Source organism: Periophthalmus magnuspinnatus, chromosome 2, assembly GCF_009829125.3.
Source record: "Periophthalmus magnuspinnatus isolate fPerMag1 chromosome 2, fPerMag1.2.pri, whole genome shotgun sequence".
Taxonomy (NCBI): domain Eukaryota; kingdom Metazoa; phylum Chordata; class Actinopteri; order Gobiiformes; family Gobiidae; genus Periophthalmus; species Periophthalmus magnuspinnatus.
The window spans coordinates 12,697,508-12,725,405 of record NC_047127.1 but is presented as its reverse complement, the minus strand read 5'-3'; the positions used below and the strand labels follow the sequence as shown (position 1 = coordinate 12,725,405).

General features: G+C 36.3%; 2 protein-coding genes across 3 annotated transcripts in view; both read left to right on the top strand.

The window, feature by feature from the left end:
* Positions 1 to 61: 61 nt before the first annotated feature.
* pspc1 (paraspeckle component 1) lies at positions 62 to 7,626 on the top strand. 2 transcript variants are annotated; one of them, XM_055226774.1, is made up of 10 exons: positions 62 to 596; positions 1,055 to 1,204; positions 1,898 to 2,049; positions 2,612 to 2,707; positions 3,523 to 3,719; positions 4,246 to 4,330; positions 4,797 to 4,905; positions 5,412 to 5,469; positions 5,662 to 5,792; positions 6,389 to 7,626. In XM_055226774.1, exons 1-10 carry the CDS (start codon positions 204 to 206, stop codon positions 6,554 to 6,556), a joined length of 1,539 nt encoding a protein of 512 aa, XP_055082749.1. In that variant the 5' UTR covers positions 62 to 203; the 3' UTR covers positions 6,557 to 7,626. The 2 variants fall into 2 exon arrangements, with proteins under 2 accessions (XP_055082749.1, XP_033836860.1); XM_033980969.2 differs by having other exon boundaries at positions 74 to 596; positions 5,409 to 5,469.
* Positions 7,627 to 10,771: 3,145 nt separating this feature from the next.
* The window catches only part of LOC117385205 (rho GTPase-activating protein 20-like), a 27,929-nt gene continuing 10,802 nt past the window's right edge, over positions 10,772 to 27,898 (top strand). Inside the window, exons 1-11 of the mRNA XM_033982477.2 lie at positions 10,772 to 10,904; positions 15,897 to 15,982; positions 18,893 to 19,066; positions 20,536 to 20,685; positions 22,340 to 22,381; positions 22,463 to 22,547; positions 22,746 to 22,823; positions 23,128 to 23,194; positions 25,212 to 25,364; positions 26,112 to 26,281; positions 27,115 to 27,279. Coding sequence (XP_033838368.1) covers positions 10,830 to 10,904; positions 15,897 to 15,982; positions 18,893 to 19,066; positions 20,536 to 20,685; positions 22,340 to 22,381; positions 22,463 to 22,547; positions 22,746 to 22,823; positions 23,128 to 23,194; positions 25,212 to 25,364; positions 26,112 to 26,281; positions 27,115 to 27,279 — 1,245 coding nt within the window. The 5' untranslated portion in view covers positions 10,772 to 10,829. The remainder of the gene's footprint in view (positions 10,905 to 15,896; positions 15,983 to 18,892; positions 19,067 to 20,535; positions 20,686 to 22,339; positions 22,382 to 22,462; positions 22,548 to 22,745; positions 22,824 to 23,127; positions 23,195 to 25,211; positions 25,365 to 26,111; positions 26,282 to 27,114; positions 27,280 to 27,898) is intronic.

Genomic DNA, 27,898 nt, shown 5'->3' with positions numbered 1-27,898 from the left:
AAACTCCTTGTCTATAGGTGGCGTTGTTGTAACTTTTTCCTTTTCAAAACCTACGAAGATAAACCAAGCTGCGCGCGCAACTTGTGCCATTTTCAAGCTAATGTTGTTGTCCACTACGAGTCCTGCAGGTTTAACCCAGCCCCCTTTTCCCTTAAAGCAAGCCTATTTTAACATATTTAGCAGAATAGCAATTTTAACCAATCATGTCTAATCGGAATACACCTGATCCAAGCACCCCGAAAAGCGGTTCCCCTCCTCCGGCTGCAGAGGAGACGAAGTCGGACTCCCCAGCTCCGGAGAAGCCCGATGCGGCGAACAAAGACGATCCGCCTAAGGAGTCCTCCCCCCCGGCTACAGAGCAAGCCGAGGACCCCGGGGAAGAGTCCAACTCCGACGAGGGACCTAAAGAAATGACTTTAGATATGAGTTGTTTTAGAAAACCTGGGGAGAAAACTTTTACGCAGAGATCGAGGCTGTATGTGGCCAATATTTCTCCAGACATCACCGAAGAGGAGTTCATTCAGCTTTTTGCAAAATATGGGAAAACTGAAGAGGTATTCATAAACAGAGAGAGAGGTTTTGGATTACTGCGACTGGTGAGTAGTTAATGTAATTGTAATTTAAGTGTAGTTTTATTCATAATTGATGAACTTTCAAATCATGCAACAGCGATATATCTTACAGCTATGGATCAATATTGGGACTCCTATTAATTACAACTACATGATTTGAATGGCAACCTCTATCAGGCTCAGTCAGCAATTTTTATGTTTTAAAGCTTCATTTTGTAACTTTTTTGTTGGGGAGTTTGCCACCTGCTTGTCTGTCTCCATGGAGATATAATTGCTTTGCCTGGAACGTTTCCTCAGTATGGCATTGCAGTTATTATCTTGTTTTTTGTTTGTTTTTTCAATTACAGTGGATTTTGTTGCTTAAAAAATCTTCAAAAATAATAATGTAACTGTAGCTTTATTTTTTGTCACCCATAAAAATAATTTAAGTTGTAAGTGCAAAGGTTCAAGAATATTTTATTAATTGCTGTCTTGTTTTTCAGGAGACCAGAATTCTTGCAGAAATCGCCAAAGCAGAACTTGACGGGACTCTTGTAAATAACCGCCCGATTCGAGTTCGTTTGGCGTCACACGGGGCAACTCTCAAAGTCCGAAACCTGCTTCCTGTTGTGACCAATGAACTTTTAGAACAGGTAACAATTTAATGGCTAAACCCGGGCTAAACCCGGGCTAAACCCGGGCTAAACCCGGGCTAAACCCGGGCTAAACCCGGGCTAAACCCCGGCTAAACCCCGGCTAAACCCGGGCTAAACCTGGACTCAGCCTGGATAAAGCCAAGATGAACCCTATTAGTGATTTAATTTGTGTTCACTTATACACTCCCCTTAACTGTGCGCTTGGACAAGATAGCTGTGAAAAAAACAAAACGTTCCTACCGTAACTGAAACTGTAACTAAAGCTGGGACCAAAACTTGCACTAAACCTGGGACTAAACTGGGACCGAACCTGGATCAAACCCAGACCAACCCAAAATGAACCCTATAATGATTTAATTTGAGGTCACTGAAACAATGGACAAGATAGTTCTTTTCCAGGTTGATAAAAAAATCTTTAAATAAGATTTTAAATTGTCCAGCAAGAAATGTATTTTTCAAACAATATTACAACATAAGACCTTGCAGTTGTGGATAAAAAGTGGCTTATCAAGACTTAGAATGGACAGTGTTGTGTATAATGCATGAAACAGAAAATTGACCCATAATACAAATGCCAAACAAAGCTATTATTATTATCATACATGGCAACAGTTCCAATATTAGTGGAAAGTAAAGTAGTAAATTCTCATTAGTATTGTTTATTCTTGAAATGATCAATCTCTCTCACAGGCGTTTTCTCAGTTCGGGCCAGTGGAACGGACGATCGTGATCACAGACGATAGAGGACGACCAACAGGAAAAGGAATAATTGAGTTTGCAAATAAAGTCGCTGCTCGTAAAGCTTTGGAGAGGTGCACAGAGGGAGCCCTACTGCTAACAAAGTAAGTCAGGTTTTTAGATACATTTTAGTATGAATTAAGGATGCACTAATGTTGTTGTGTTTGTGTATTGGAGGTTTATGTAGATTTTAACAAATTATTTATTGCTTATGGTACCTTTAATTTTATATAATTAACTTGAACTAAATCAAAATATGACTATGATTATGTTCTATACTCATAATATCTAGTCTTGGTCTAAAATGCTTTGTTACAAGATCAATATCTAAACTAGGAATGAACCAGGTCTAAAATGGGACCAGGAGACTTGCTAAACTAGTTCTAAACAAGGATTAACTAAAAGGAGGACAAAAATGTGGATCAAATAGATGCTAAATTTTGTTAATATTTGAACTGAATTTGAGAACCTGAATTTGAGAAGTAGGGCAGAAAAAAAATATAGTCCCCCTGTCACTTTACTTCAGAGGTTAATACCATGTTAACTCCAGATGTGAGATTTAGATATTGTTACATTACATCCCTATAGTCATGTTAATTTTATTTTATTTTTTTAAACTAGCATCGAGTTGTTAAGACTGATCATGTGTATTTGTATTTTATCCAGCACGCCTTGCCCAGTAATAGTCGAGCCTTCAGAACAGTTTGATGAAGAAGATGGACTGTCAGAAAAGATATTACCCAAGACTCCAAGATACTACAAGTAAATAATTTTAAAGTATTTATTTATTTATTTCAATTATAATAATGAATGATTTGTGGTAAATTTGTTATCATCATAATTATTGTTGTCTTGATATAAATGGTAGCTTGGTTAGTTCAGTAGACTGACAAAATCTGGCTGGTATTTTGTAAGGATAATAGAATAATAGAATAAGGAAAATTCTAAGGAAAGGAAAGTCTACAAAATGTACAAATTATTTATAGTCATTTGTATTAAAGCCGCACTATGTAACCTTTCTGGTTGAGGGTTCCTTACTTTGTCTTTATTGCACAGTATGGTATTAAACATATACATCTTGCTTTTATTTCATTAGGGGTGTTTTTTATGTGTTATTTCATTAGGTGTTTTCATTAGGGGTGTTTTTTTATTGGTCAATATCCTGAATTACGTGGGAGGGAGGTCGCTTCTTATGAGGGAGGTCGCTTCTCCATAGATTTGATCTGTAACTTGGCCAGGCGGCGTTTCTATAGAAATAGAAATTTTAATGCCATGCTGTGGGACATTGCAGGCAATTAAAGTAATAACATCTCTATATTTATGATTGTTTTGTTTATAGGTGATATTTTGAGGAATTTTGACCATTCAAAGATGTAATATCTTGTTTTGTGTTGTTGGTTACTATGGCAGCTGTGTTTATTTGTCATCATTCTGAAACTCATGGACATAGAAATGATGCGTGCTAGCCATAGAATCCTCACAGATCATATAAAAGCACAAATATGAATGTTGAAATTAAAACGTAATCATTATTTTTTCCAGTTTATAACAATTTTGCTTTTATTTGTTGTTGTCAGAGAACGTGAGCAGCAGCCTCGGTTCGCTCAGCCCGGTACGTTTGAGTTTGAGTACGCGTCTCGGTGGAGAGCTCTGGAGGAGATGGAGAAACACCAGAAGGAGCAGGTTGACAAAAACATCCGAGAGGCCAAAGAGAAACTGGAGCAAGAATTGGAGGCAGCTAAACACGAACACCAGCTGATGCTAATGAGACAAGGTAAAGTTGACAAAATACAGTCCTATTGTTCTTTATGTTATATCTTATTACTGTGTCAGACAAAAGGCATTTCATACCCAAATGTTATTGTTTTGTCATGATTAGATTTTTTAATTGTTTTTGGCCAACTAAAGTCACACAGAGCAGTCAATGCAGATATTACCGGTGCATTGATATCGGTGCAGTCGACGCCATATTGGTTCTATCATGTTTTTTTCCATGACTTTTCAATGACTTTAATGTTTATTAATCTATGACCAGAGAGCTCAAAAGCACCTAAAACTGATTTAATACTGATATTTGGGCAGTTAATGCATATTTCCTTTGGAGTTTGTTTACGTCAATAACTAGAACCAATATGGTGCAGGTGTATTACAGTCTATGTACATAAATACCTCCTCACCCCTGCTCTGCACCCGGGACCCAACAGTCTGAGAAAACAGATAGATAAACAGTCATATTCAATTATTCTTTTATATTTGGTAGCATCCAACTTGTATCTTAAAATTATTTGGACTTTTCCTAGACCTAATGAGACGCCAAGAGGAGCTGAGACGGTTAGAAGAGCTTCGAAATCAGGAACTACAAAGAAGAAAGCAGATTGAGATGAGGTGGGTTCAGTTATAAAACTACAGTTCAATTTAATATGTTATGGGGCATGACTATAATCTGCACATTAAACACAACATGATTTTGATAGAGCTTTTTGTCTCAAATCTAATTACACCAACGAACACGTAATAGTACAAAATATTATCCTAGAGGTAGGTAATATGACAGTTATGAAAAGTTATGAATCTTTTCATCATATTGATGGATCAGTTTTTCATTGAATTTTATCATAACAAAAAACAATAAAGGCTTTCAGTTTTTCATTTCAAGACAGACTTTAATATGTTCTATTTAAAACAAGCTAAAGTCAAATTATTTCCTCTTAAGTCTGAACTCTGCTCCAGACCTCATGCTTGTGAATGCGATTAAATGTAGAACCTTATATTGTCCCTTTTATTGTTTCCCTTGTTAAACTGTATTCAGAATAATACTCTAGTTAATAATGTTTGTTTTTCTTTGTTGCAGACATGAGGAGGAGAGGCGGCGCAGAGAGGGAGAGATGATGAGACACAGAGAGCAGGAAGAGCAGAGACGACCGCCAGAGCAGAGACCCAACTACCCCAACATGGAGGGAGTGAGTTACAACACAATGTTAAAACTGAAACATGGAGGAAGTGAGTTACAACACAATATTAAAACTGAAACATGGAGGAAGTGAGTTACAACACAATATTAAAACTGAAACATGGAGGGAGTGACTTACAACACAATATTAAAACTGAAACATGGAGGGAGTGAGTTACAACACAATATTATCTATCTCTCAGGAGATGAGCAGGTGACACCACCAGGTTCAGATCTATGGAGAGACGACTTCACTCACAGAAACAATGCATGTTTTAAAGAGATTTTTGAGCAATAAAAAACTCTAATTGAATAGATTGAAGATTAGTTTAATGCCATACCCTGAAACATTCTTATTCATGGAGATAAGCAGGTGGCATACCCTCGGCCAAAAAATTTACATATTACATCTTTAATGCCAATTAAGTTTCGTCTTTAGTGTCTTGGAAAGAAATAAATCAGGCTTATGTTACAAATGCGTGAGCCACCATTTTGTGCATGTTCTATTTCCAGCAGAGGGAGCAGGAGATGAGAGCAGCCGACATGAGCCAACGAGGACCTGTTAATATGGGAGGTATGGACATTATATTTTGTACCAGTTATACTCTTGACAATTGCAGAACTTAAAAATGTATATTTCTCATTATTAATTCTAACCAGTAGAGGGCAGCAATGCACCTGTATTTTTTCTTTCGAGGGGCATTACTACTACAGTATATTTTGATGCCTTTCATAACATTAAACTGTGCTCCTGTGTTTTGTATAGAGGGCTTTAACCAGGCTGCTCTGGGCCCTGGAGTGACCCACCCTCAGATGATGGGGATGAGACCGGCTGCCATCAGTCCAGAGGGAGCTGCCAATATGAGCCCAGCCATGGGGCCTGAGAACGGAGCTATGGTAACGTCCTCTAAAAGAAAATGAAAATGATTTAGTCCAGCCAGTCTTGCCCCTCACTCAAGTGCACAAGCGCACAAGTGCATACTGTCATGTCCTCACGCACTCAAGACCCATGATGTTCACATTGCCTCGTATGAATGTGGTGTGTGAGTGTTGGTGGTGATCGGAGATGCTGATGGCACAGACTGGCAGCTGTGGCTACTAATGTATCTTACCACCTTCAGCTGTGGAGTGAATGAACAATTCAATGTTCAGTATTATTATTATGACTTATTTCAACAAAAAGAAAATCAAAGGTCATTTTGACTTTGATACATGACAGAGGATACCTTCTCTCACACAGTAATACCGTGAATAACTAAATATAAATCAATTGTATTAAGTGTAATCACTGTATGTTACACCATACTTATTCTACTTACTCATACGGGATCATTTATAGATTGAGTGAGTCTTGCCATTAATTCTACTTTTTTTTTCTACATTTTTCGAAAAGCCTAACCACTAAGTTACTAACCTTTACCTACAACACAGCACCACCTGGGATCTAATTTCAAAATAAACTTCATAATACTGTATACTTGTTGCTGTTGCAGAGGTACCCCCAGCCCGGTTCTATGGGGATCCGCCCAGACATGGACCCCTCCAAACAGCCCCCGCAGCAGCCCTCTCCTCTGGGCTCTCAGATGGGCCAGTCCCAGGCCTATGGAAGCCCCCTGGGAGGAGCCTTCGACGGTCCGAACAACAAGAGACGGAGATTTTAACTTCATCAAAATCATTCATGGACATTGAGAAGATGGTTACTATTTTTATATGGTTTTGCGTTTACCATTTTGTGTTGTTTTTACTTATTTATTTGGTCTTTTGGTGTGGGCAGCATTATTTTGAGTTGCATTATGTCCTGTAGTTCATTTGTTGTAGATCCTTAGGCAAAAAAGTAAACATTTTAAAGCAAGATTAAGATAAAAGAACCTACACAATGGGGAAATTCCAGTGTTACAAAGCATAGTTTAAGACACAGTTTAATCAGTTCTAATGAAATTGCAATGTTAGGTAAGGTAATGTTACTTGAAAACAACAAAAACCCTGTAGTGTAGACCTTTATAAATCTGTTCTGAAATGCATGGGGTTCTTACATTAATTCAAGATGCAGTATGTAACTTTTCTGGTAGAGGGTCTGACATCTGCTTGTCTTCAGGGAGCGCAGTATGGCATAAAACTTATCTGTCTCCATGGTTACAAGCAGGTGATGCCTCTAGGCCAATTTATGGGACAGTTGTATATAGAGGTGACCCCGTTCATAGTAAGAAGGTTTACTTTTCAACATATTTTTGACCAATAAAAACGCTTGTAATTGACTAAATGTAAAATATATAGGATTAATGCCATACTGTGGAATATTCCAGTCAAAGCAATAACGTCTCCCCTCCTCCAGAAAAGTTACAGTTTTAAAAAAGATAGCAGTTTTAAGCAGTTCAAATTTTAGTATCAAATATCCCAGTATTATAACATAAATTGCAAATCTAATCCAAATTGCCATACAGTTTTAGTTTGTTTACTTTTTTTTTGCTTTACTTCAATATCTCTGTGATATGAATTTGTCTTATATTTTTACATCAGATGCCCTACCTGATACAATCTCTCCATTTATCCAGGATTTGGACTGGCTTAAATGTTACTATTGACTTTATTTTACAATGAAAAAATGTATTACGAGTTACTACCATTTTAATGCTGCTGTATGTCCAATATACAATTATGAGACACATTACAGGACGCCGCAATAACACTAGAATATCGGTGTTTTAAGGAATTAAAAGATTTATCGTAAACTAAATGATGTTGTAAATTATTTTTATTTTTTACAGTCTTCAAAAGTTTGGACGCTTTGGTTCAGATCTTAATGGTTTTAGATTTCTTTATAGCAATTAGGAGTGTCTGTCATCTGCTTGTCTCCATGGAGATGTTACTGCTTTGTGTAGAATAGTCCACATTATGGCTTTTAACTTGTCTAACGATGCTGCCAGGCCAAGTTGCAGGTCAGATCTGTGGAGCGGCAAGCCTGGTCACAGTAAGAACGCATGTTATTCAATATGTTTTCACTTTATAACACCTGTAACTGATAATATTAATGCCATTCTATGAAATTTTCCAGGTAAAGTAATAACATCTCCGTCAAACAAGCAGGTGGTGGATGCTCTACCAGAAAAGTTAGTGCATTTTTAATATTTAAATGTAATGTCTTGTTCCATGTTTAGTCATTGGCATAGTCTCTCGGGGTAAGCGTTAGGGTCATTGTCTTATGCTGATTTAGTCCATTTGAATTACGTAACTATTCTAAAGCGGATTTATTCATAATTACAAACACAATGGATACGATGATTATCCAATTAGAACGCAGTATTTGGGATGCCAGTTCCAATGCAGAAATCCACTTTTTAAACACCGAGACCCCAGGTTACATACAGTTTCTTTAATGCATGAAAGCGTTGAGAACCATATTTATATATTTTTTTTAATTTATATCTAAACTATATTTTGCAGTTGCTTTTTATAATATCTGGATGGCTGTGTCCAAACTTGCTCTATATTACAATTTTCCTCCACAAACATGTCTTTTTTTTCCAAGGTCGGCGCCCACGGCAGAACCTACTCGGAAAGTAATTATTGAAATGATCCCGATTTTAAAAACAGGCCGATTGTGTCCGATTTGGGGATTGAATCTTCTCTGTGATTCTCTGGCCTCCTTCTTCTTTAGCCCAGTTTATGACACACTTTACACTCCAAAGTAATTACGGGGGCATTCAGTACCGACAGTGTTAAAAGAGATATTTCAGTGTTTGATTTTTTTATACAAATGTTAACAATCAATATTCACTAAAGAATAAACTAAAAACAGAGACAAAATCATATAAACAGAACATATACAGTTGACCCCAATTCAAAACAATACTGTAAATCTGCCTTTGTTTCCTTGGGCAAGACACTTCACCCACATGGCTTAAAAAGTTGCACTATGTAACTTTTCGGGTTATTGCTTTGCCTAGAATTCTCCATCTTATAGCATTAAACTAAACTCTGCTATGATAGAGACAAGGACGTGATGCCACAAGACCAAGTTACAAGTGAGATCTGCGGAGAGGCGATCCCACTCACGCAAAGTATGATTTCATAGTATATTTTGGAGTTTTTAAAATAAACATCTCATACTGCAGTAAAATAAATATGTAATGCCATTCTATAACATCCCAGGCAAAGCAAAAACGGCTCCATGGAGACAAGTACGCGATGTTACCAGAAAAGCTACGCAGTGCAGCTTTAAAAACGCAAAGATCCTACATACAGACTAGCCTTTATTCTAACCTCATGGCCTATTTGCAATTTTCCAGTCTTTCCCACATAGACACTACTAGTGCTTTCAGACTGCCTCCAGCTACAACCTATTAACCCAATAATATTTAATCAAGTTTGTCCTTTAGATCTAAATATGTTTGTGGTGCAAAGGAAAAATGGCACTGAAATTGAGACTTTATTTAAATACATGTTAAACAACACAATGTTAATAGGTCATCACAGCAATTTAACCATTTTTTAACCATCAGTAGTGCTAAATCAGTGGTTACGTTCACATGCACGCCAAAATCTCATGTCGGGAGTTATCTGATTATCCAAATGTCATGTAAACACCTGTGAGTAATCTGATTTCTTTTGGATTGTTCACACCTGTGCAGGATTTGGAAAGAAAAAAAGGACTTATTTAAAAATGTATCGAACGTTGTCTTCCGTATACAACAGTTACTCTAAAATCCATTGATTAACTTACAAGTGTCTCCAGATGTTTTTGATTTTTGTGCAGGTAAACACACTCCATGTTGTTTATCGGGTTATCTGATTTTACTGAGTATGTAAATGTACCCATGCAGTGTTTATTGCACCAACGTATAAACTCTTGGATATAAAATCAGTAATGCTTATTTTATTCTTGGTCTATATGGTGTTCCCCTATAACTATGAACATAAATTAAAATAAGGCATATGTGCAGCCTGCTAGAGGAAGCAGCTGTAGAAGAGTTGGAAAATTTTAACATATGGTCTATAGGTTTTACTACTGCTACTACTGTCAGTGGTGGAAGAAGTACTCAGTTTTGTTACTTAAATAAATACAGATACTGAAGCAGGAATATACACAAATAAAAGTATCACGTGACAAAATCTACTTAAGTAAAAGTATTAAATACCTCTTTAAAAATGTATTTAAATAGTAAAAAATAAAAGTATTTCTGTGCAGATTTTGATGTCTAATAAAACTTCAAATGTAGTGATTTCGATAAAGGTCTGTGCTGAATTCTGTTCAGCTGAAACAACTTGATCTGTATATTTTTGTTTGCTCAAATTATGAAATTAATAAAAAAAAATAAAAAATCCCTCAGCCTTTTCAGCAGGTCTTATAATAAAAAATACTTTTGCTTTTCAATCCAGTTAAGAAATGTAGAAAATACAGAAACCCGCTCTCAAATGTAGTTAAGTAAAAGTAAAAAATATCTAGACTACTTAAAAAGATACTCAAATAAAATAGATACCTAACATTTATACTTAAGTACAGTACATTATTACTTTTACTTCATTATGCTCCACCACTGACTACTACCCCCACCCCACTAGTATTCTTTATGTCCCTTATACTTCTCTGTGCTGTGTGTAATGGTCATACTTCTCTGTGCTGTGTATAGTGTTTGTTGTGATAAAGTAGCTGGACCTGTATCTGCTGCGCTCTGGCGCCGCCTACGTCCTGTGCGTAAAGACGCATTAAGGGGCGCGAGGGAGACGCTTATCCAGACCAGAGACAAGTCACTTATGGTGAGAGCAACTGCAAAACGACTACAAAGGAGACACTTTGAGCACATTTTGGACTACTTTTTCAAATACTTCACTTAGAAAAGCGTAAAAAGCGTGTTTTCAGATGGAGTGGTGTTTCCGGACTGGACTGGACTTTCCTCCCGCGGCTCCGGGCATCACCTGTGCGCGGAGACACGGCCAATGAACAGCATGTCTCCTCAACAACAATCAGACAACAACCTCAACCGAGCAGGCGCCCAGCGGGACAATAAAACAGTAAGACTCTGTTAAATGCAAACACTTTTATTTACAGTGGCGCTTTGGACATGATCGCTCCTCATGTCTGTGTCTGGGAGAAACTCTGCACACTCGCCCTGCACTGTACTTGTAAAAAATTTGATATTTCTTGGGTTAAACAAATGAAATCACGTTTTATCATAAGAAAATTAAACTACTTTTATTTGCAGTGTTGGTTTAATTGAAATAACAGTCTACCGTCCAAGAAAATGGAACAAGCCCACTGCGTTTTTCACAAATAAACAGAAAACACAGCAAAAATAAAGAGCAAAAACAAACGTAACCTCTAAAATTGTTTATCATAAGTTCATAAATGCCATTGTACTTGGGTAATACTCTGTTTGATTTGATCTTTCAGTGTAAATATGCTCTGTTTCCAGCGGAATAATTGCGCGTAATTGGCGACGTAATCGATTAGAGACGCGGGAAAGAGCAAGAGATTGGTTGATTTTGTTAAAGTTGCGATGGAAGAGGTCAAAGCGGAGTTCACCAGGATCAAACAAAGGGTCAAACACAGGCTCAAACTACTCAAGAAGGTTAGGGGTGGTTGAACAAGCTCACCATTCAAAGTCATGTAATGTGGCACAGAAGTTAGACATCCAGGTTTATTTATTTAGTTTCATTTGGCATACTCAGTTTTTTTAATAGTACACGTAGTAAAGGACTGTACTTTGGTAGAATTTTTAGATATCTGTACTTTTCTTAATTAGTCAGTTTTGCAGTGGATATAGATAGATGAGTGCTTGAGTGAAATACTAAGTACAAAGTATAAGTACTTTTGCTTAAGCTGTTTTTTATGTGATTTTTTTTTTTTTTTACTCATGTGACTTTTACTTTTACTTGAATAACTTTTTACCTCCGTATCTGTACTTTTACTTAAGTAACAACATTGAGTACTTCATTCACCACTGCTAAAAGTAACCACTAGTAAGTATTGATTACAGCAGATTGAATGTCATCACCGTAACCGTATTACTACTGCTACTACTTTAGAGCTACTGTTACTACTATTACTACTATTCTACTACTACCAATACTACCATAATGCCACCATAATGTGCTCATATAACTTTTTACCTGTCTGTTTTTCCTCTACTAGAGTGAGCAAAATGTGTCACTTTATTTAAAATATTTCTAAATTATAGTCATTTATAGCCATCCATCAAAAAGTGCAAATTTAAATGTGCATTATGCAACTTTTCTGGTCAAGGGTCCTCTACCAGTGTCACCATGGAGATGTTATTGCTTTGTTTGAGATGCTCCAAACTAAAGCTTTAAACTTATCTGTCGTACATTCATTCAGTTATGTATGTTTTTATTACTCAAAAATACCTTGAAGTAAAACGCATTTCTAGCTGTGAGTGGGTCGCCTCTCCATAGATCTGATACATGGAGCTTGATGGAACCCCCCTGCTTTTCTCCTCCATGGCAATACATATGTTTAATGCCATACTGCGGAACATAAAGCAAAAACAAGCATGCAGGTTGTTGACCGTCCACGAGAAAAGTCACAAAGAACAACTTTAAAGTAATAAAAAATGTACTTAAATAGACTCATTATGTTCCCCAGAGCCAAAATATCCCAAATTAACCCAAATTAATTACAAAACGTGTAAGATTACGTGAACAGTATTTGATTTTTAAGCATTTTAGCATATTCTTGTGTTTATTTTTAGCCCTGAAAGCTAACATTGTGACGCTCAAGTCTCAGGAATGTATCACCCAACTGTGACCCTGGTAGAATCAATAATATTACATTGTGAAACGTCAAAAATATGTAGGTGCGCGTAAATCTGGAGAAATGTATCTTTTCAAGTGTTTATGGTCAAAAAAGAGGACTTTTTTTTTTAGTTCGCACAATGAACAGTCGGTCCGTGCGTGTGGTTAAAGTGTCACCTGCACAAACCAATTTATAAAACCATTTCAAGGTGAACTGGAGCAAGTGAGAAAGATACTGGACTGACATGGGGTTTGTAATAATGAGAGGTGCTATAGACTATGGGTTTAGTTCTGGTTAAGTCCTGGTTTAGTCCTGTTTAAGTCCTGGTTTAGTCCTGTTTATTTCTGGTTTAGTGCAGCTCTTGTGTGGTTTTCCTGTTCTGCAGTACACGGTATCTATCACAAGTTCTTTCAACCTGGTTTAGTGCTCGATTAGTCCTGGTTTAGTCCTGGTTTAGACCTGGTCCACAAAGGTTCTGTAGACTTGTTTTAATCCTGTTTTAGTTCAGGATTAAACTGGTTTAGTCAATTTTAATGGTGTGTAGTGGTCAATTTCTATCAGAAGTGTTTCAGACCTGGTTTAGTCCTGGTTAAGACCTGTTATAGTTCTGATTAGGATCTCAGTTAGTCCTAGTTTAGACCTGGTTTAGTCCTGTTTTAGACCTGGTTTGTACTTGGTTAAACCTGCTTTAGTGCTCTACTTTAGTACTTCAGGCCGTGCTCCCAGTCTGTTAGTTGTCAGCATCTATCAGGGGCTTTAGACCTCTTTATGACCTGGGTTAGTCCTAGTTTTTAGACCTGGTTTAGTCCTGGAGAAGTCCTGGACTAATTGCAGCTCTGTGGGAATGCTCCAAATTTGCAGTGGTCTGTATTTGTTGAACCAGGTGTCAGTAGAGATGAACATTATTTTAAAATTGTTAACTGCATTTATTAAAGAAAAAGTAAAATCCGTTCATGATGCCTTTTTAAACCAGAAGCATTAACGTTAGAAAAGAAGAGACTGCTACTAATACAATCCTATACATTTCAGAACATGTTTATACAATTTATTTATAAAGCACATTTAAAATGCAACTTAAGCTGCCCAAAGTGCTTCATATAATGTCAACAAAAACAGATATACATAAAATAAAGCACATAGGCAAAACACCAAAATATCCTGCCTGTGATATGTTTGTCGAGGTCTAAACTACAAGGTTAGTGGGTTTTAGACAGAATAAGACCCCACAGATATATACGATGAGAAGGTTGGAAATGGGGCTGGTCATAATATTTTGGCTAATTTCTTTATGTACACAATAAAATGCACTGAATTGTCTGAGCTGCTATCACTAAATGTGGGTTAATCTTCTGTACAATGCGTTTGCCAGACCTCACACTCACTAATCTAGTTACAATTAGATTAAAACAAACTTTGTAATCTGCAGTGGTGAACTAGGACAATAGAAGCATGCAAACAGTCTTCTAGTTCACAAGTAAAAGCTCAGGTAAAAAGGTGCACTATGTAACTTTTTCTCGTGGAGGGTCCAAAACTGGCTTGTCTCCATAGCGATGTCTACTCAGTCTGGTATTTTTTAGCAGTTGAAAAACATGCATTCTTTCAGTGAGTGGGCTCTCCTCTCTGCAGATCTGGCCTGTAACTTGGCCCTGATGGCATCGCTTGTTTGTCTCCATGGAGATAGATATGTTTAATGCCATACTGTGGATCATTCAGCAAAGCAGTAACACCTCAATTGAGACAAGCACAGGCTGCATACACATTTGAGGACCACATTTTCAAATAAGTAATCTTAACTTTTGTTAAGATGGTGTTTGTGTTGTAGAGGATCAGTTGCATACACTGTGCCAGAAATGTTACACAGTGCATCTTTAAAGGTTCTGTATTACACAAAATAGATTCTTGTGAGGTTTAACACATATTATAATGCTCAAAAACATACCTGGAGTTATGTTATGTTTCATTCACACATGTTTAAGTAACGCTTCATTATTAGTCTGTCTATATCTCCAAAGCTCAAAATGCTCTGTTCCACCTTGTGATGTCATGAAGTGGTAGTTTTCAAGTTAACAGCTACTGTTTACCTTTTGTTCAGTAAAAATAGGAAACTCCTGATCTGAAATTATCCAAATGATTCTAGTGAAGGCGTATGCAGTTTAAAAACACAGTGGAGCACTTCCTGTATTACCACATGATGACATCACAAGGTGGAGTACAGAGAAGAACTCAGCCTAAATATGCAGGTTTTGTATGGTAAACACGTGTGAATGAAGCGAAACACAACTCCAGGTATGTTTGTGATGAGGAAACAACGTTACGACATAAATCTGAAAAAATTAGTAGTGTTGCTATGGTGATTAACAATTCAAAACTAAATATTCAGCTTTTTGAATGGGGAAAAGGTCCTCAAAACGTCACGTCTAATAATGAGTTTTAATACTTTGGTTTTTAGTGCATAGACTTTGCAATACTTATGTAATTTAACACAATCCAACCAATATTACATCATTGGTTCAAAACTCCCCCCTCACTTTTAAACACTTGCCTCATGTTTACAGTGTGTGGTTGTTATATAAGTCCGTACATGTATGTCCAGTGCGGTCATTACATTAGCCTGACTCTGTGGCCTTCAAAACACAGACACTATTTGATTAAATCAGAAATGAACCAGGGGAATGTAAGAGGGCATCCACGGTATCAGAATGACACTATTAATCTCCAGGCTTTCTCACACTCTTTTAGACACCAAGTACTTTTGTCTTTCTAAAACGAGACAGAATTTCTATGTCAGTTTTATCGCGATTGAATCAAAACCGCAATTTGAATAGACACACTTAAGCCATTTCCTCCACAAACAACAAAATATCTTATAGTCTTCTTCTGCATGAAAACTGCTAACGCTGTAGTTTAGATCTGTACAAACATGATCTGAAATGTGACTCTTGTATTAGTTGTCAGTGTCAGTTCATATTTTAGTGTTTTTGTCAATACTTCAGGACGTGTTTAAAATGTGAACTTGATTTGTTAAAACAGAAATCGCAAATCTAATGGAATTTGCAGAGCTTGTCAAATATTTTTTCAATTTTCTTCACAACTTTTTCCCTCAAACGTCCACTTAACAAATGCAGAACTATGATACACATTTACCACAGGTACTATCCAACCAAACCAAGTTAGAAGTAAACAAATATGAAAAAATATGCACTTTATTTGGGCTATGTGCTCTATTTTTAAATGTTCTGTTTGTGTTTCAGAGGATGAAGTCTCAGAGTTACCGGCGTCAGTCTGCTCCATCTCTGGTCATCACCAAAGCCCTGACCAGGTCCAAGACTCTGTCCAGGTATGACTGCACTGTTGTTGTAACTCATATTTGTACGTGTAAGTAGAGATATTTGGACCTTTTTGCATATTGGCTATCGGCCTTAACTCTCCTGCCTACACTGATATTTGGTTTGGACTCACCAGTTGCTGCATAAATCTTTATTTTAACACTTTAGTGAAATGACGACGTTCACAAAATGAGATTACACAGCTCCATTATGGGTCAGGAGTAAAAAAATGTTTGCAGACATCTAAAAATGATTTCTATTGAGATTGTTTTTCCTTATTATTGTTAAATTATGCAGAGCAGTAAAACGTATTTCATTTTATAGATAAAATGATCAAAGTCAGGCCAACATATCGGTCCAAAATTATCGTTTATCGGTTGCTGGTTGCTTTGGATTCTAAACAATCGGTATCGGTATCGGTATCGGCATCGGCACCGGCACCGGTCATGAAACAAACACACAAAAACATATCGGTTTATCTCTCTAAACTTAAAAACTGGTTTATTTGTGAGTCACAATGACAATAAAAATGCTAAGGTATAAAATATTTTGTTATGTATACTACTACTATTACTATTACTGTAATCATGGAAGTAGCTGTAATTTATAATCAGACTTTTCAGGGGTAATTTAAACAACAAATGACTTATATTGAAAACAAACCATATTTTACTGTTGACATTTTTCCTCATAACACTGGTTGTGTGTAAAAATAGTAGTATGTTCACTAACCCTCCCTTGGCCCCTGTCTCACCCTGCGGCTCTTGTACTGTTGAACCTGTAATCCTGCTATACACACTTTAGCGCTTTAGCTTCTATTAATATCTCCTGTTGGACATATGGCCCGGGTCACAGGAGAAAGTGTCACCCTATTAAAAAGGCCCCCTGTCTGTGACCCGGGGAAACAATGGACTTAACACACCAGGGCTTGTTGTATTTTGTTTTTAGTTTTATAGAAGTTAGTCCTATTCCTTTTTTTATTTTTTTTATTTCTGATTTTAAATTTTTGCCTATTTTTTGTATATGTTTGAGGAATATTCTCACACACCCAGGAGCTTTTGAATAGCGTAAACCCGGCGTGCTTTGATTGTTGTGAGTCTGGACGTTTTTCGTTGTGTATTTTGTGTAGGGATAGTTTATGGGTTGTTTTTTTTTTCGTTAGGGTAGAGACAGGGGCCCGTTGACCGCTCCGACGGCCCAGCGCACTGTCCTTATTTTACGTTGGCTGGCTCACCACAGCCTTTTTCCTTTGCTACTTTGTTTTTTTTTTTTGTTTTTTTTTTGGCATGGGGTTTGGTAAGCGTTTTTTCCCCCCCAACGTCTTTAAAAAAAAAACTATAAAAAGCGTTGAACTTTGAGCTTTGTTTCCTGTGTCCTTAAATGTTTTGATCTATTTTTGGGTCCTTACAGTACAATAAAAAAAAAACGTATTACAACATGTTTCACTCTGTTTTCATAGTACACATATTATAAAAATGACAGTTGTAAAGTTGAAATAAGGTCATTGTAACATATTCTGCGCTTTGCCAAACTTAAATCCAAAGTGCATCCCATGTTTCATCCAAATGTATTACCGTAGTCACGTGGAAAAATATTTGAGGGATTTCAGCTTTTAGCAGACGGGAAATAAACCAGGAACATATGGTCGAATCAGGTATTAAGCTTCTATTTGGTTACACAACATGCTAAAATATATTAAAAATAACACCACATGTCGCTGTTAAAAACATTCAAGGCTCAAAGTGGATATAATTCAGTCTCTAATAGGCTACATACTGAGATTAATCAGAAGCAAAATATCAATGATTGAAGAAAAATTACACTGTATTAATTTGATTGGCACTTGAATAATCTGGTGTTAAACATTTATAATCAGGGACGCACCGATCCAACCTTTTCAGTTCTGATACTACAGCTTTAAATATTTGCCGATATTTGCCTAATATTAACCAATACCAGAGCAAAGACTGAAAACAGCATTTATTTAATTAAAACAAAACTAGAATAAGACAAAACTAATCCAAATGTGTTATGTAGCTGTTATTTATCTCTCAGGTAACTACAAAACAAATTAGTCTAAATAAAAGTTCAAACACTACGAGATATTTGGAAGCCGATATTCGATCCAGCAAAATTTTCAGTATCGGCTCCGATATTTGATACCAGTATTGGATCAGTGCATCTCTAGTTATACTCACACCTGCTCCTGTTTTTAATGTTTTAAATGCATCTATGTAGTTATTTGTTTTGTGTGCATTTTTCCGTATTTTAACATGGCGGTCATGAAAAAGAGAGTCTGGAGTTCTCACTAGGCTCTCTGTATAAATAAAGATAAATTAAATTAAATTAAATTGGCCATTTAATTAGGTTAGTATTTATTATTTGGGTTTCCAGGGAGATACATCCAAACCTTTGTCAACTGTACTTTTACTGCACAGGTAATTCTGGAGGTATATATTATATTTGTAATTTGGTGACAAAGAGAGCAGTAATAAAAGTAGTAATATTGGTTGTTATTATTCAGAAGTCAGAAGTACATGATTAAACTATAGTGATAGTGGCAGTAGTAGCAGTAGCAGTACTAATAGTAGTAGTAGTGTGCTAATAGTAATTAATTTGCAAATGTCAAGCTACTTAATCTTGGGTTAAGGTAATAATTAAGTAGTTACTAAGCCCGAATCATTCTTAATAAACTATTTGTTCATTATTAAGTCTTTATTAAGGCTGATTAAGCTACAGTTACTTTAAGTGTTGCCATATACTGAACTTTGAAAATCTTTAAACTTCCACTGGTGATTGTCTTTTGTATCATCACTTTTCATTATTAGTAACGGTAATAAACAGTAAAGTGTCCTACTGTCTAATCACTCATATGATATTACCACTTTCATAACTGTTTGCATTATGTGCTCATTTTCCAGGGAGAGTTTCGTGGTGTCCATATGTCCAGAGACCAGTGCGTTTGTTCAGTCCTTTTTAAGTGGATTTGATCGATCGTTTCTCCTCCACGGACACGCTCAACTCAAAACAGGACTGCAGACTCAAGACCGACACCTGTTCCTCTTCACCGATGTCCTGGTTATTGCTAAAGCGAAGTAAGTCATGTGTAAAAATGTGGTTTGGTTTTATTTATTTATTTATTTTTACAACATTACAGTAAAAATCAGAGAGAAGTTCAATAATCAGGCATAATTCATAATGAACAAATGGTTTATTAAGAATGAGTTTAGCATTTCTTTTGCCCTGTAGCTGATATATTTCAAAAGCAGCTCTTAGGGTCAAAATGAGACTGCTGTGTGCTGTCTGCATCTAGTTATTATGAGAGAATCAGGAAGTGCACAGTTAGCATGCCATTTATTACTGTGACTCTGGTGGCTCTGGTCTCTGAACAGTGTTGAACAGTGCTTATAAACTCATCGTGGTGAATAATTAGGTTGCTCTGAATGCATAAGGTAAGTGAGGAATGACTTTGGACCACTGCAAACTGCTTACTTTGTTTTGTAAGTTTGTAAGACAGTAAAAATCAGGTACAAATTATTTTGAACAAATAATTTATTGAGCATGATTTAGGCTCAGTTTAGGCTTCCAGTAATTCCAGCTCCCACAGATGAATATTGTCGTTGTGTCCACTTATCCCATCTCACCCCCAGTGTCTGTGTACACTGGTGTATAAAAGTGTGCGTGAATGAGTGAGTGGTTTCTTGATGTAACACGCTTTGAGTGCTTTGAAGGTTGAAAAGTGCTATAGAAAAATTTAACTTTAGGGTATTAATTAAGTATTTGTTAAGCCTGTATCAGAGAGAGAGCGAGAGAGATTATTCACCCCGAGAGAAAAAAATCAAGTTTAGCTGCAAAAACATACTGTGCTTCTTTTGCCTTTGTGTCTCAATCAAAGGTTTAACAGTTTAACAGGAGGACTCGTTAGGCAGGGTCAGCAGATCCTGTGTCAGGAGTGACCACCCTCTGAGCAAAAGTGTCTCTCCTTGGTGTCATGCAGCATCATAGCTAGTATCCAGGGGGGCCAGGTGAACTCTGGAACCACAACAGGAAAGGTTCACCTAAACCTCACTCTCACTCCGCTGTGTTGTCTCATTTGAGGATGAAATGGTCCATTCCTTCAAAGTATGCCCTCTGGAAGGTCTTCTGCCACATTTGCTGTCACATTTGGTGTAAAAAAAACTGTAGCATCTCAGAGTTCTATATCTAGCTCCTTAACTAACCTCTATGGTCTGTATGGAAACAGGAAAAACAAACAACTTATTTCACTCAGTCCAACAGTCCCTTACTCATGTCCTTTTAACTGCACATGCTGCTCTTCTTAGCTGGTTAAAATCCCATGATATGATTTTAAAAACTGAATTAAAAAATCAAAAAGTTTCAATCAGGTAGCCATAAAAGTCAGGTTTGTGGAGATGCAAACCCTCTCACAGTTTGGATGCATGTTTTTAGTGCAATAAACATAAACAAAATGAAAAAAGATGCTTTTATTTTAGTGCTAGTTTTGGCTGAAAAGTTGCATACTGTGGCTTTAAGGTGAGGTTATTATAAAGTGTCTTATTTGTAGGTCTTCAAACCAGTTCAAGCAGAAGGCGCAGGTGTCTCTGTGTGAGATGTGGACCGCTGGATGTCTGGACGAGGTGTGTGAGGGGACCACATATCCAGAGAGGAGCTTCGTTTTGGGCTGGCCAACCTCCAACTGTGTGGCTGTGTTTGGGTAACAAGCAACCACCCACCTACACCTAGAAATGCATCAAGTGTTTGTGTGTAAATATAGTTGATGTTTAGATATGCAATATGCGTCACTACTTAGAAAAAGTGTTCAGAAGATGAGGGCTCCACAGTGAATGAATAAAACACATACACATTATTATAGTTCATGACCCAAACTAAAAATAGAGCTCTTAATGTACAAGTAAATTGTATTGTTATTATTGTTAAAGAATGAATTACAATTTATGATAATTTGTGATTTTTTTTATTTTTTTTTTACTTGTGCTGCAAGATTAATTGTAATTGAATTGAAATCACTTTTTGAATGGACTCAATTAGCAAATCTCAAAGGTGGCCATTATTGAAGTACCATAATTTTATTGAAACAGCAAAATCTCCTGTGTTATTCTGCTTGAAAATGTGATTCTTGTATCGGGACTCGGAGTTCTGACTTGCTTTTATCTCAGAAAGTCAGGATTTTGATGGACCAATAATAAATAATAATAAAATCATTAAGTTGGCTCATTATCAGTGTTTAATAGAGGTAACCAGTAAGAGTTCTTGCTGTTAACCTTCTCAAAAGCTGAAAGTTAACATTTTTGTCTTTTTACTTTAGCTACCAACGTTAACGTTACATCTGTAATTATTTAAACAGTAGTACTGGGTCTTGTGATATGGACAACTGACAGTAAACCCCCTGGATGTTGGGCAGTTTCAGTTCCTGAGTTGGTTTATTGTTAGTGTATTTTTCAAGTCGGAAAAACATTTTCTCCAGAAGATCACATGAACGCAACTTTACCTTATACATGTCTTGTTGACTTGTATTCATGGTTTCTGCGATGCGTTTCAGACATAAGGGTTCCTTCCTGATTTGAAGGATTTGACATGGTGCAACAACACACTTGAAATCAAAATATTACATGTTTTGAATGTGGAAAGGTCCTCACAAAATTGTTTGCTCAGGGAGGAGTTATTTGCCTGAATCCTATGAATAGCATTTAACTGAATAGTCTTGATATCCTTATATACAAGTCATAACACTGAGAAAATATTTACCAGCTAATCCCCAAAGGAAATTATTTTTTTAAATACTTATGACGAATACAGTGCTCGCTTCAGTCTGTTCTAACTTTACCCAGCGCCTAATGTTTTAATTCTGGGTTTCAATAATAATATTTAACACAGATGGGGGCAGCTAAAATTCATATTGTTAAAATTTGCAGGTTTTTGTTGCAAGACTTCCTCTGAGGTCTAGTTATTAATAGAAATGACCTGGATCAACATTTGTGAATTAAGTTTTGGATATTTGTTTGCAGAGTATAATATGAACAACTGGAGAAACTGTCGACAATAGTTATTTTTATTCACAAAAACAATACACTGGTTGTGTCCACTGATCATTTTCCATGTAGTTCCCATGAGTTAGACTAGAAAAAACCTTTTAAAAGTTTTCTAGACAGGACTAAAAATGATTTATTATTATTTATTATTATTTTGGTTGAGTTACTGTTCAGATGTGCTCTGCCTGTTTTTAATTCAATGCTAAACACAGAATATTGCTTTAGTGACGTAAATTGAACTTTTGCACCTAAATGTCATTCAGCAAATCCAAAACAAGCTGTGAACAAGTCTATAATTAAACATGTTTTTTGCCGCAGCTCGGCCGAACAAAAGGAAAAATGGCTGACACTTCTCAAAAGGTAAGCTTAAATAAATATAAATACATGTAGTTTGGAAATGTATTTGTTAATTAGTGTGGAATACTTCTTGTTTTCTTCTAGTCGGATAAAAGAAGAGAAGGAAAACGAAGAACCCAAAACGATCCCTTTGAGAGTTTATGGAAAAGGAATCAATACTTTTGCTGTTGTAAGTTGCTTTTATGTTTTAAAGCAGCTAAATATTGGAGTTTGGAGTTATTTATAGTGGCTCAAGTTTGCCTGGAGAATGAAATGTGAATGAAATTAAAACATCAAATGAGAATTATACATACTAGTGGAAGTTTTCAATCATTTGCCCTTTTGAAATGAAGTTAACATTGCGGTACTCTGGCTGTTTTCTCCTCAGACTAAAACACTTCCTGTTAGTAACTCAGATTCGACCAATGAGGTGATCCGACTGGCCTTGCAGCAGTTTGGAATTATCGTATGTAATAACTTCATTTTGTGTTATTAAGATAAATAAGAGAAGATGAACGAACATGTTTCTAACAATTCTGATAGGGCAGAAGATTGCTTTTAATAACTAATATACAGCTATAAATACTGTACATAATAACTAAGAGTAAAGTAAATATTGGTAGTTTTGTGAACAATATATATATTTTTTTACAAACCCATGTGAAATTATCCACCTACATGTGCTGCTTTTCTGCAGGACAACCTTTACTTTGTAACAAAACACAAAACAAATTTCTACAAAATTGTTCTGATTATTTCTCTGTTTTTAGGGTCATGTCAAAGACTACCAGTTATGGGTAATCTCCAAGCGAGACAACACTCCCTATCCTCTCATTGGTAAGCAGTAATCATCTGTTATTCTATTAAATCCCAAAACAAGGTCATCTGATCATATTTGATGATAATTGAATATGTAAAATTAGCAGTAATCTTTGGACCTTTCCTTCTGTAAACCACTGCGTTCAGTTCATCGTGCTTAAGTGCCAGCGTCATGAACAGAGGATCAATTCATTCCCAAACCGCGTGGTGTGATAGGCCTTAAAGCAAAAGAGAAAGGGTCACTAAGGTTTGAAAACTATTCATCTGTTTGTGGTGTTAAAGTCCATATATCAGGATTTCATGCTTGTCTAATTATGAGTTTTAAATCATTTAAGTGGCAGCTGAGAAGAAAAGTTCAAAAATACAGGAAGTATCAGTGAGCTCAAAAACACCAAAGTTTTCATCCAAAATCCAGAGGAAATTTGTGAGCAAGGAACTTTTTTCTGACAGTTAAACCTTCATTTAACAAAATAAATGTGTTATCGTGTATTTTATTAGTCGAATCATAACTATTATGCACTTTAGACCAGTTTTGGCTCATGTTAACATTATGATTGTTAGGTAACAGGGGACCTAGGCCTTCAGTCAGTCATATTTATAGCCAGCCCCAGACACATAATTTAAACTAGTTTTTAAACTAGATGAGTATCCACAACCACTGTTGTCCACTGTGACAAAACAAACAAAACAGTGAAGCTCCAGCTTGTGGTCACTTCCCTCATGACACAGGAGCGGCGAAGGGCTAAACCACTGCACTAGGGCTATTTTCTGTCTGTCAATCAGCTGCAAAGGGGGAATCAATGCTAAAGGCAGGCCCTCTGCTTGCTGACTGCAGGTCAAGCAAATGAGTGAGCAGTTCTGGATGATAAACCCCAAAACAACACCAGATCTGATCTGACACTACTGTTTTCTAAATGCAGGACATTACTGCTTATTATTTTGGAAATGTTTGATAGAAAAATGCAGTCTTAAAATAAAGATTTATATTTAGTGCAATTTAGTAATATTTATAATATAATATAAATGCTGAAATATCAAAGGCCTAGAAGTCACTGACAGTTTCCCTCTGAGTTATGGAGTTACCTTTACATATGTCAGATTTGCTGCATGTGTTCAACCAAGGAGTAAAACTAGAAAACTAGAAAAACCTATACCAACATTAAGCTTTTAAAATCCATAGCAAGGACCACACATTTTTATAGTTAAGTTCATATTAACTTTTTCCTTTTGAAATAATAATAACAATAAAAAACAACATTGCTCTCTGGCTGAACTTTCACCTATAACCAACAACCACAACATTTATCGTCGAACAGAATCAAGACAAAAGTGTTAAGAGGACAGTATTGTGACTAAAAGAAAATTTGATAAGTACAGTCAAATCTAATTTAACCTGGTCTGGAAAAAAACATACAAAAAACAAAAACAAAAAAAAAAACGGTCTAAATAAGTTTAAACCAGGACTGAGCCAGGTCTAAACCAGATCTGAATCAGGTCTGAATCAGGTCTGAACCAGGTCTAAACTAGGTCAAAAATCAGGTCTAAATTAAGTCTGCACCACATCTAAACCATGTCGAACCAGATCTTATTTGGAACTAAGCCAACAAATATTTATATCAAACTCAATTTCAATACAAATTCCGATACCACAATGATAATAAAAAGCACTCTTTCTTTAGACAATAGACTGTAATTTTCAGCACTAAATGGTAGTACTTTCTTCTTTATTCCCATGTGGCCTTATATCTGTGTAATCCCTCAGTGTCCAGGTAAGTTCCATAGTGGTCCATGGGTGTGTACGAGTCTATGTGTCTTATACTTGTGAAAGATACAGCTCAATATTAGTCTAAAGATATTTAGGAAAGGTTCATTTCTGCCCTCTGAATGTGACTTTTTTAGTATCGATACCTGCTCAAATGAGTATTTAGTTTCAATACTAGTTTTAGTATCAATTCGTATCTGATTTTCAATACTTTTAACAACTCTAATCAAGACAAACAGGACACATTGATAAGTACATCTGATTTTACTTCAGGTCATGAGTTCCCGTTCAGTATCCAGATGAACCACGTGCGACAGTCGAGAGAAGGAAGAGAGGGCAGAGAGGAGGAGAGGCTGGTGTATAAACAGTGTCAGTTCATCCTCAAAGTACGACCCAATGACGTCATCCAACAGCACGAGGCAACAGGTGGGATTGTGGGTAATGCTGCATTAAGCATTCTTAATGAACTATTTGTCGATTAAGTCTTTGTTCATGCTTCATTAAGGTTATCAAAAGTGTTTCTGTATATTTAAATAATGTTAAATTTAAGATGCAGTGTGTAACTTCCCTAGAATGTTCCGCAGTATGGCATTAAACTTATCCATTTGGCACAACCAGGCCAAGTTACAGGTCAGATCTGTGGAGAGACAAGCACGCTCACAGTAAGAATGCAAGTTTTTCAAGGTGTTTTTGAGCAATAAAAACACCCATAATGAAATAGATGATAGATAGACAGATAGACAGTTGAATTTAATACCATGCTTTGGAACATTTCAGGCAAAACAATAGCATCTCCATGGAGACAAGCTGTGGGCAGATCACCCACATGAAAAGTTGCGCACTGCACCTTTAATGATCCAAAGGAGTAGGTTATAACATACAAGTATTGAGTAAAACATTTTTGTGATAATTAAATGCCCAAAACAAAATAATGGCCAAGGTAAAATTGTAAGCAAACTTTTGAATGAAGGTTCAAATTGTATTAAAAATGAACAGTTCTATGATAAACCAAAAATAATGGTTGATTTGGGAGATTTTAAGTGGCCAAACTCTATAAAAAAATGTCATACCAAGGAGAAAGTGATGAGATGGGAAGTTAAGTTTTAGCAATAAAAAAAACATTATTATGAAGATTATGTATTTATTATTATTTTATGTTTTCATTTCTTGTAGATTTCTCTCAGAAGTCATTCAAGCGTCGCCGTTCTCTGATCACTTGGGCGTTTTGGAGAGGCCCTGCTCAGCTCACAGACCCTTCGCTCAGTGGCGCCCCTAGAGGCTGCTTGTTTGGACAACCGCTGAGCTCCGTGTGCATCGAGAATACACTGCCCAAACCTGTCATGGTGAGACCATATTAATGCTATCCAGTGGTTCTCAGGAATGTTGCCATAGCGATTAATAATTTAAAACAAAATATTACATCTTTTGAATGGGAAAAAGTCCTTAAAATGTTGCATATAACAGAAAGCTGCAACCCATTAATGTTTTAAAGTGATGAAAAATGAGCACTGTTGCCAAAGAAAGAAAATAACAAAATAAATAAATCTGTCTTTTGAATTATGAAAAGTACTCAACATGGCGGCTATAAACGTGAAGTAAACAACAACATGAAAACATCGCACCAGCCTCATTTCCTGGTTCGTAGATGCAAAAAAAACACTTTATAATTTGATGCAAGACTGGAGCAAGACTAATTTTACGTTATTACATGAAAAAAATCCTACGTGTATCACCAAATAAGAAAATAAAAAGTACAAATAAAAGTACAGAGCAGTGGGCGTGTGCTGGCTTTGGTTAGAATGGGTCATTTTTTTCCAAGGCTTCAACAACTTTAATAAATAATCATAGCCACTTTTGATAATCGTAATCATCGTGGGGATTTTACAGACTAGAAAATACATTTCAAAAGATCTTTTTATAACAATGACGGCAACATTATTAAATCAAAATGTCAAAAAGGTTTAACAATTTTATCAAGAATGCACTTTATTTTAAAATATTCTGTATTTAGAAGGCTCCTATTGCCATATTTAGTTAGACCTTTATTTGGTTAAAAATGTGCTTGAAAATCTAAATTTACAAAATAAGTAATCGCTGACTACTGAAATAATCGTTATTTTAAAGGTAACTAAAACTAATTTGTTAAGTATTCATTCGTTTTATTCCCCATTCTCAGGATATGTTGACGTTCCTGTACCACGAGGGCTGTTGGACTAGAGGAATATTTCGTCGTCCGGCCGGAGCGCGAGCTGTGAGGGAACTGCGGGATTCTTTAGACTCTGGAGAAATTCAACTCCCAATGACCAGAGACCACGTTTTCATCATCGCTGGAGTCTTCAAGGTTCTCATTTCACCTAATAATAGCATAATAGTCATGATTTCTCAAACTGTGGTACACAATCTCCTTCAGATGATACACACATTAGTACCATTCAGATATTTTTCTGAATTTAGTCTATTTATCACACATTTTTGTCCTCCTTTGGCTCAGTCCTGGTTTAGAACTACTGTATCAAGTGTGTAGTCTAATTCAAAATGAGGTTTAGTCCTAATTGTGGGTTGGCCATCACTGTCTGTTAGAAGAGAACAGCACTGTATGACATGTATGTATAAGGGACGACTTCAAAAACTACCAGAACACACCACCTGCTTGTTAATCATTGATATTGCAACATTTAACACTAGATCACATGACTGCATAAGGACGAGCTGCACCAAAATTGAAAAGGGAAAGGGGCTTTTAGCTGTTTTGCTTCACACAAATGAAATACACTTCAAGAAAAAGCAAAACATGATGAAAACATGAATAATCTGGTAATGAATTGCACCTGTTCTTAATGTTTTATATGGACTTATATAATTGTCCTGTTGTAGACCTGGTTTAGATCTGTTGGCACTTGAGAGGTCAAATATTTTCTTAGGTGGTACTTGGTGTGAAATATTTGAAAACCATTGGCCTA

Excerpts from the sequence above, each read along its gene's own strand:
- pspc1 (XM_033980969.2), top strand. The coding sequence starts at position 204 with ATGTCTAATCGGAATACACCTGATCCAAGCACCCCGAAAAGCGGTTCC. Across the intron at positions 597-1,054 it reads GTTTTGGATTACTGCGACTG|GAGACCAGAATTCTTGCAGA; the intron begins GTGAGTAGTTAA and ends CTTGTTTTTCAG. Across the intron at positions 1,205-1,897 it reads CCAATGAACTTTTAGAACAG|GCGTTTTCTCAGTTCGGGCC; the intron begins GTAACAATTTAA and ends TCTCTCTCACAG.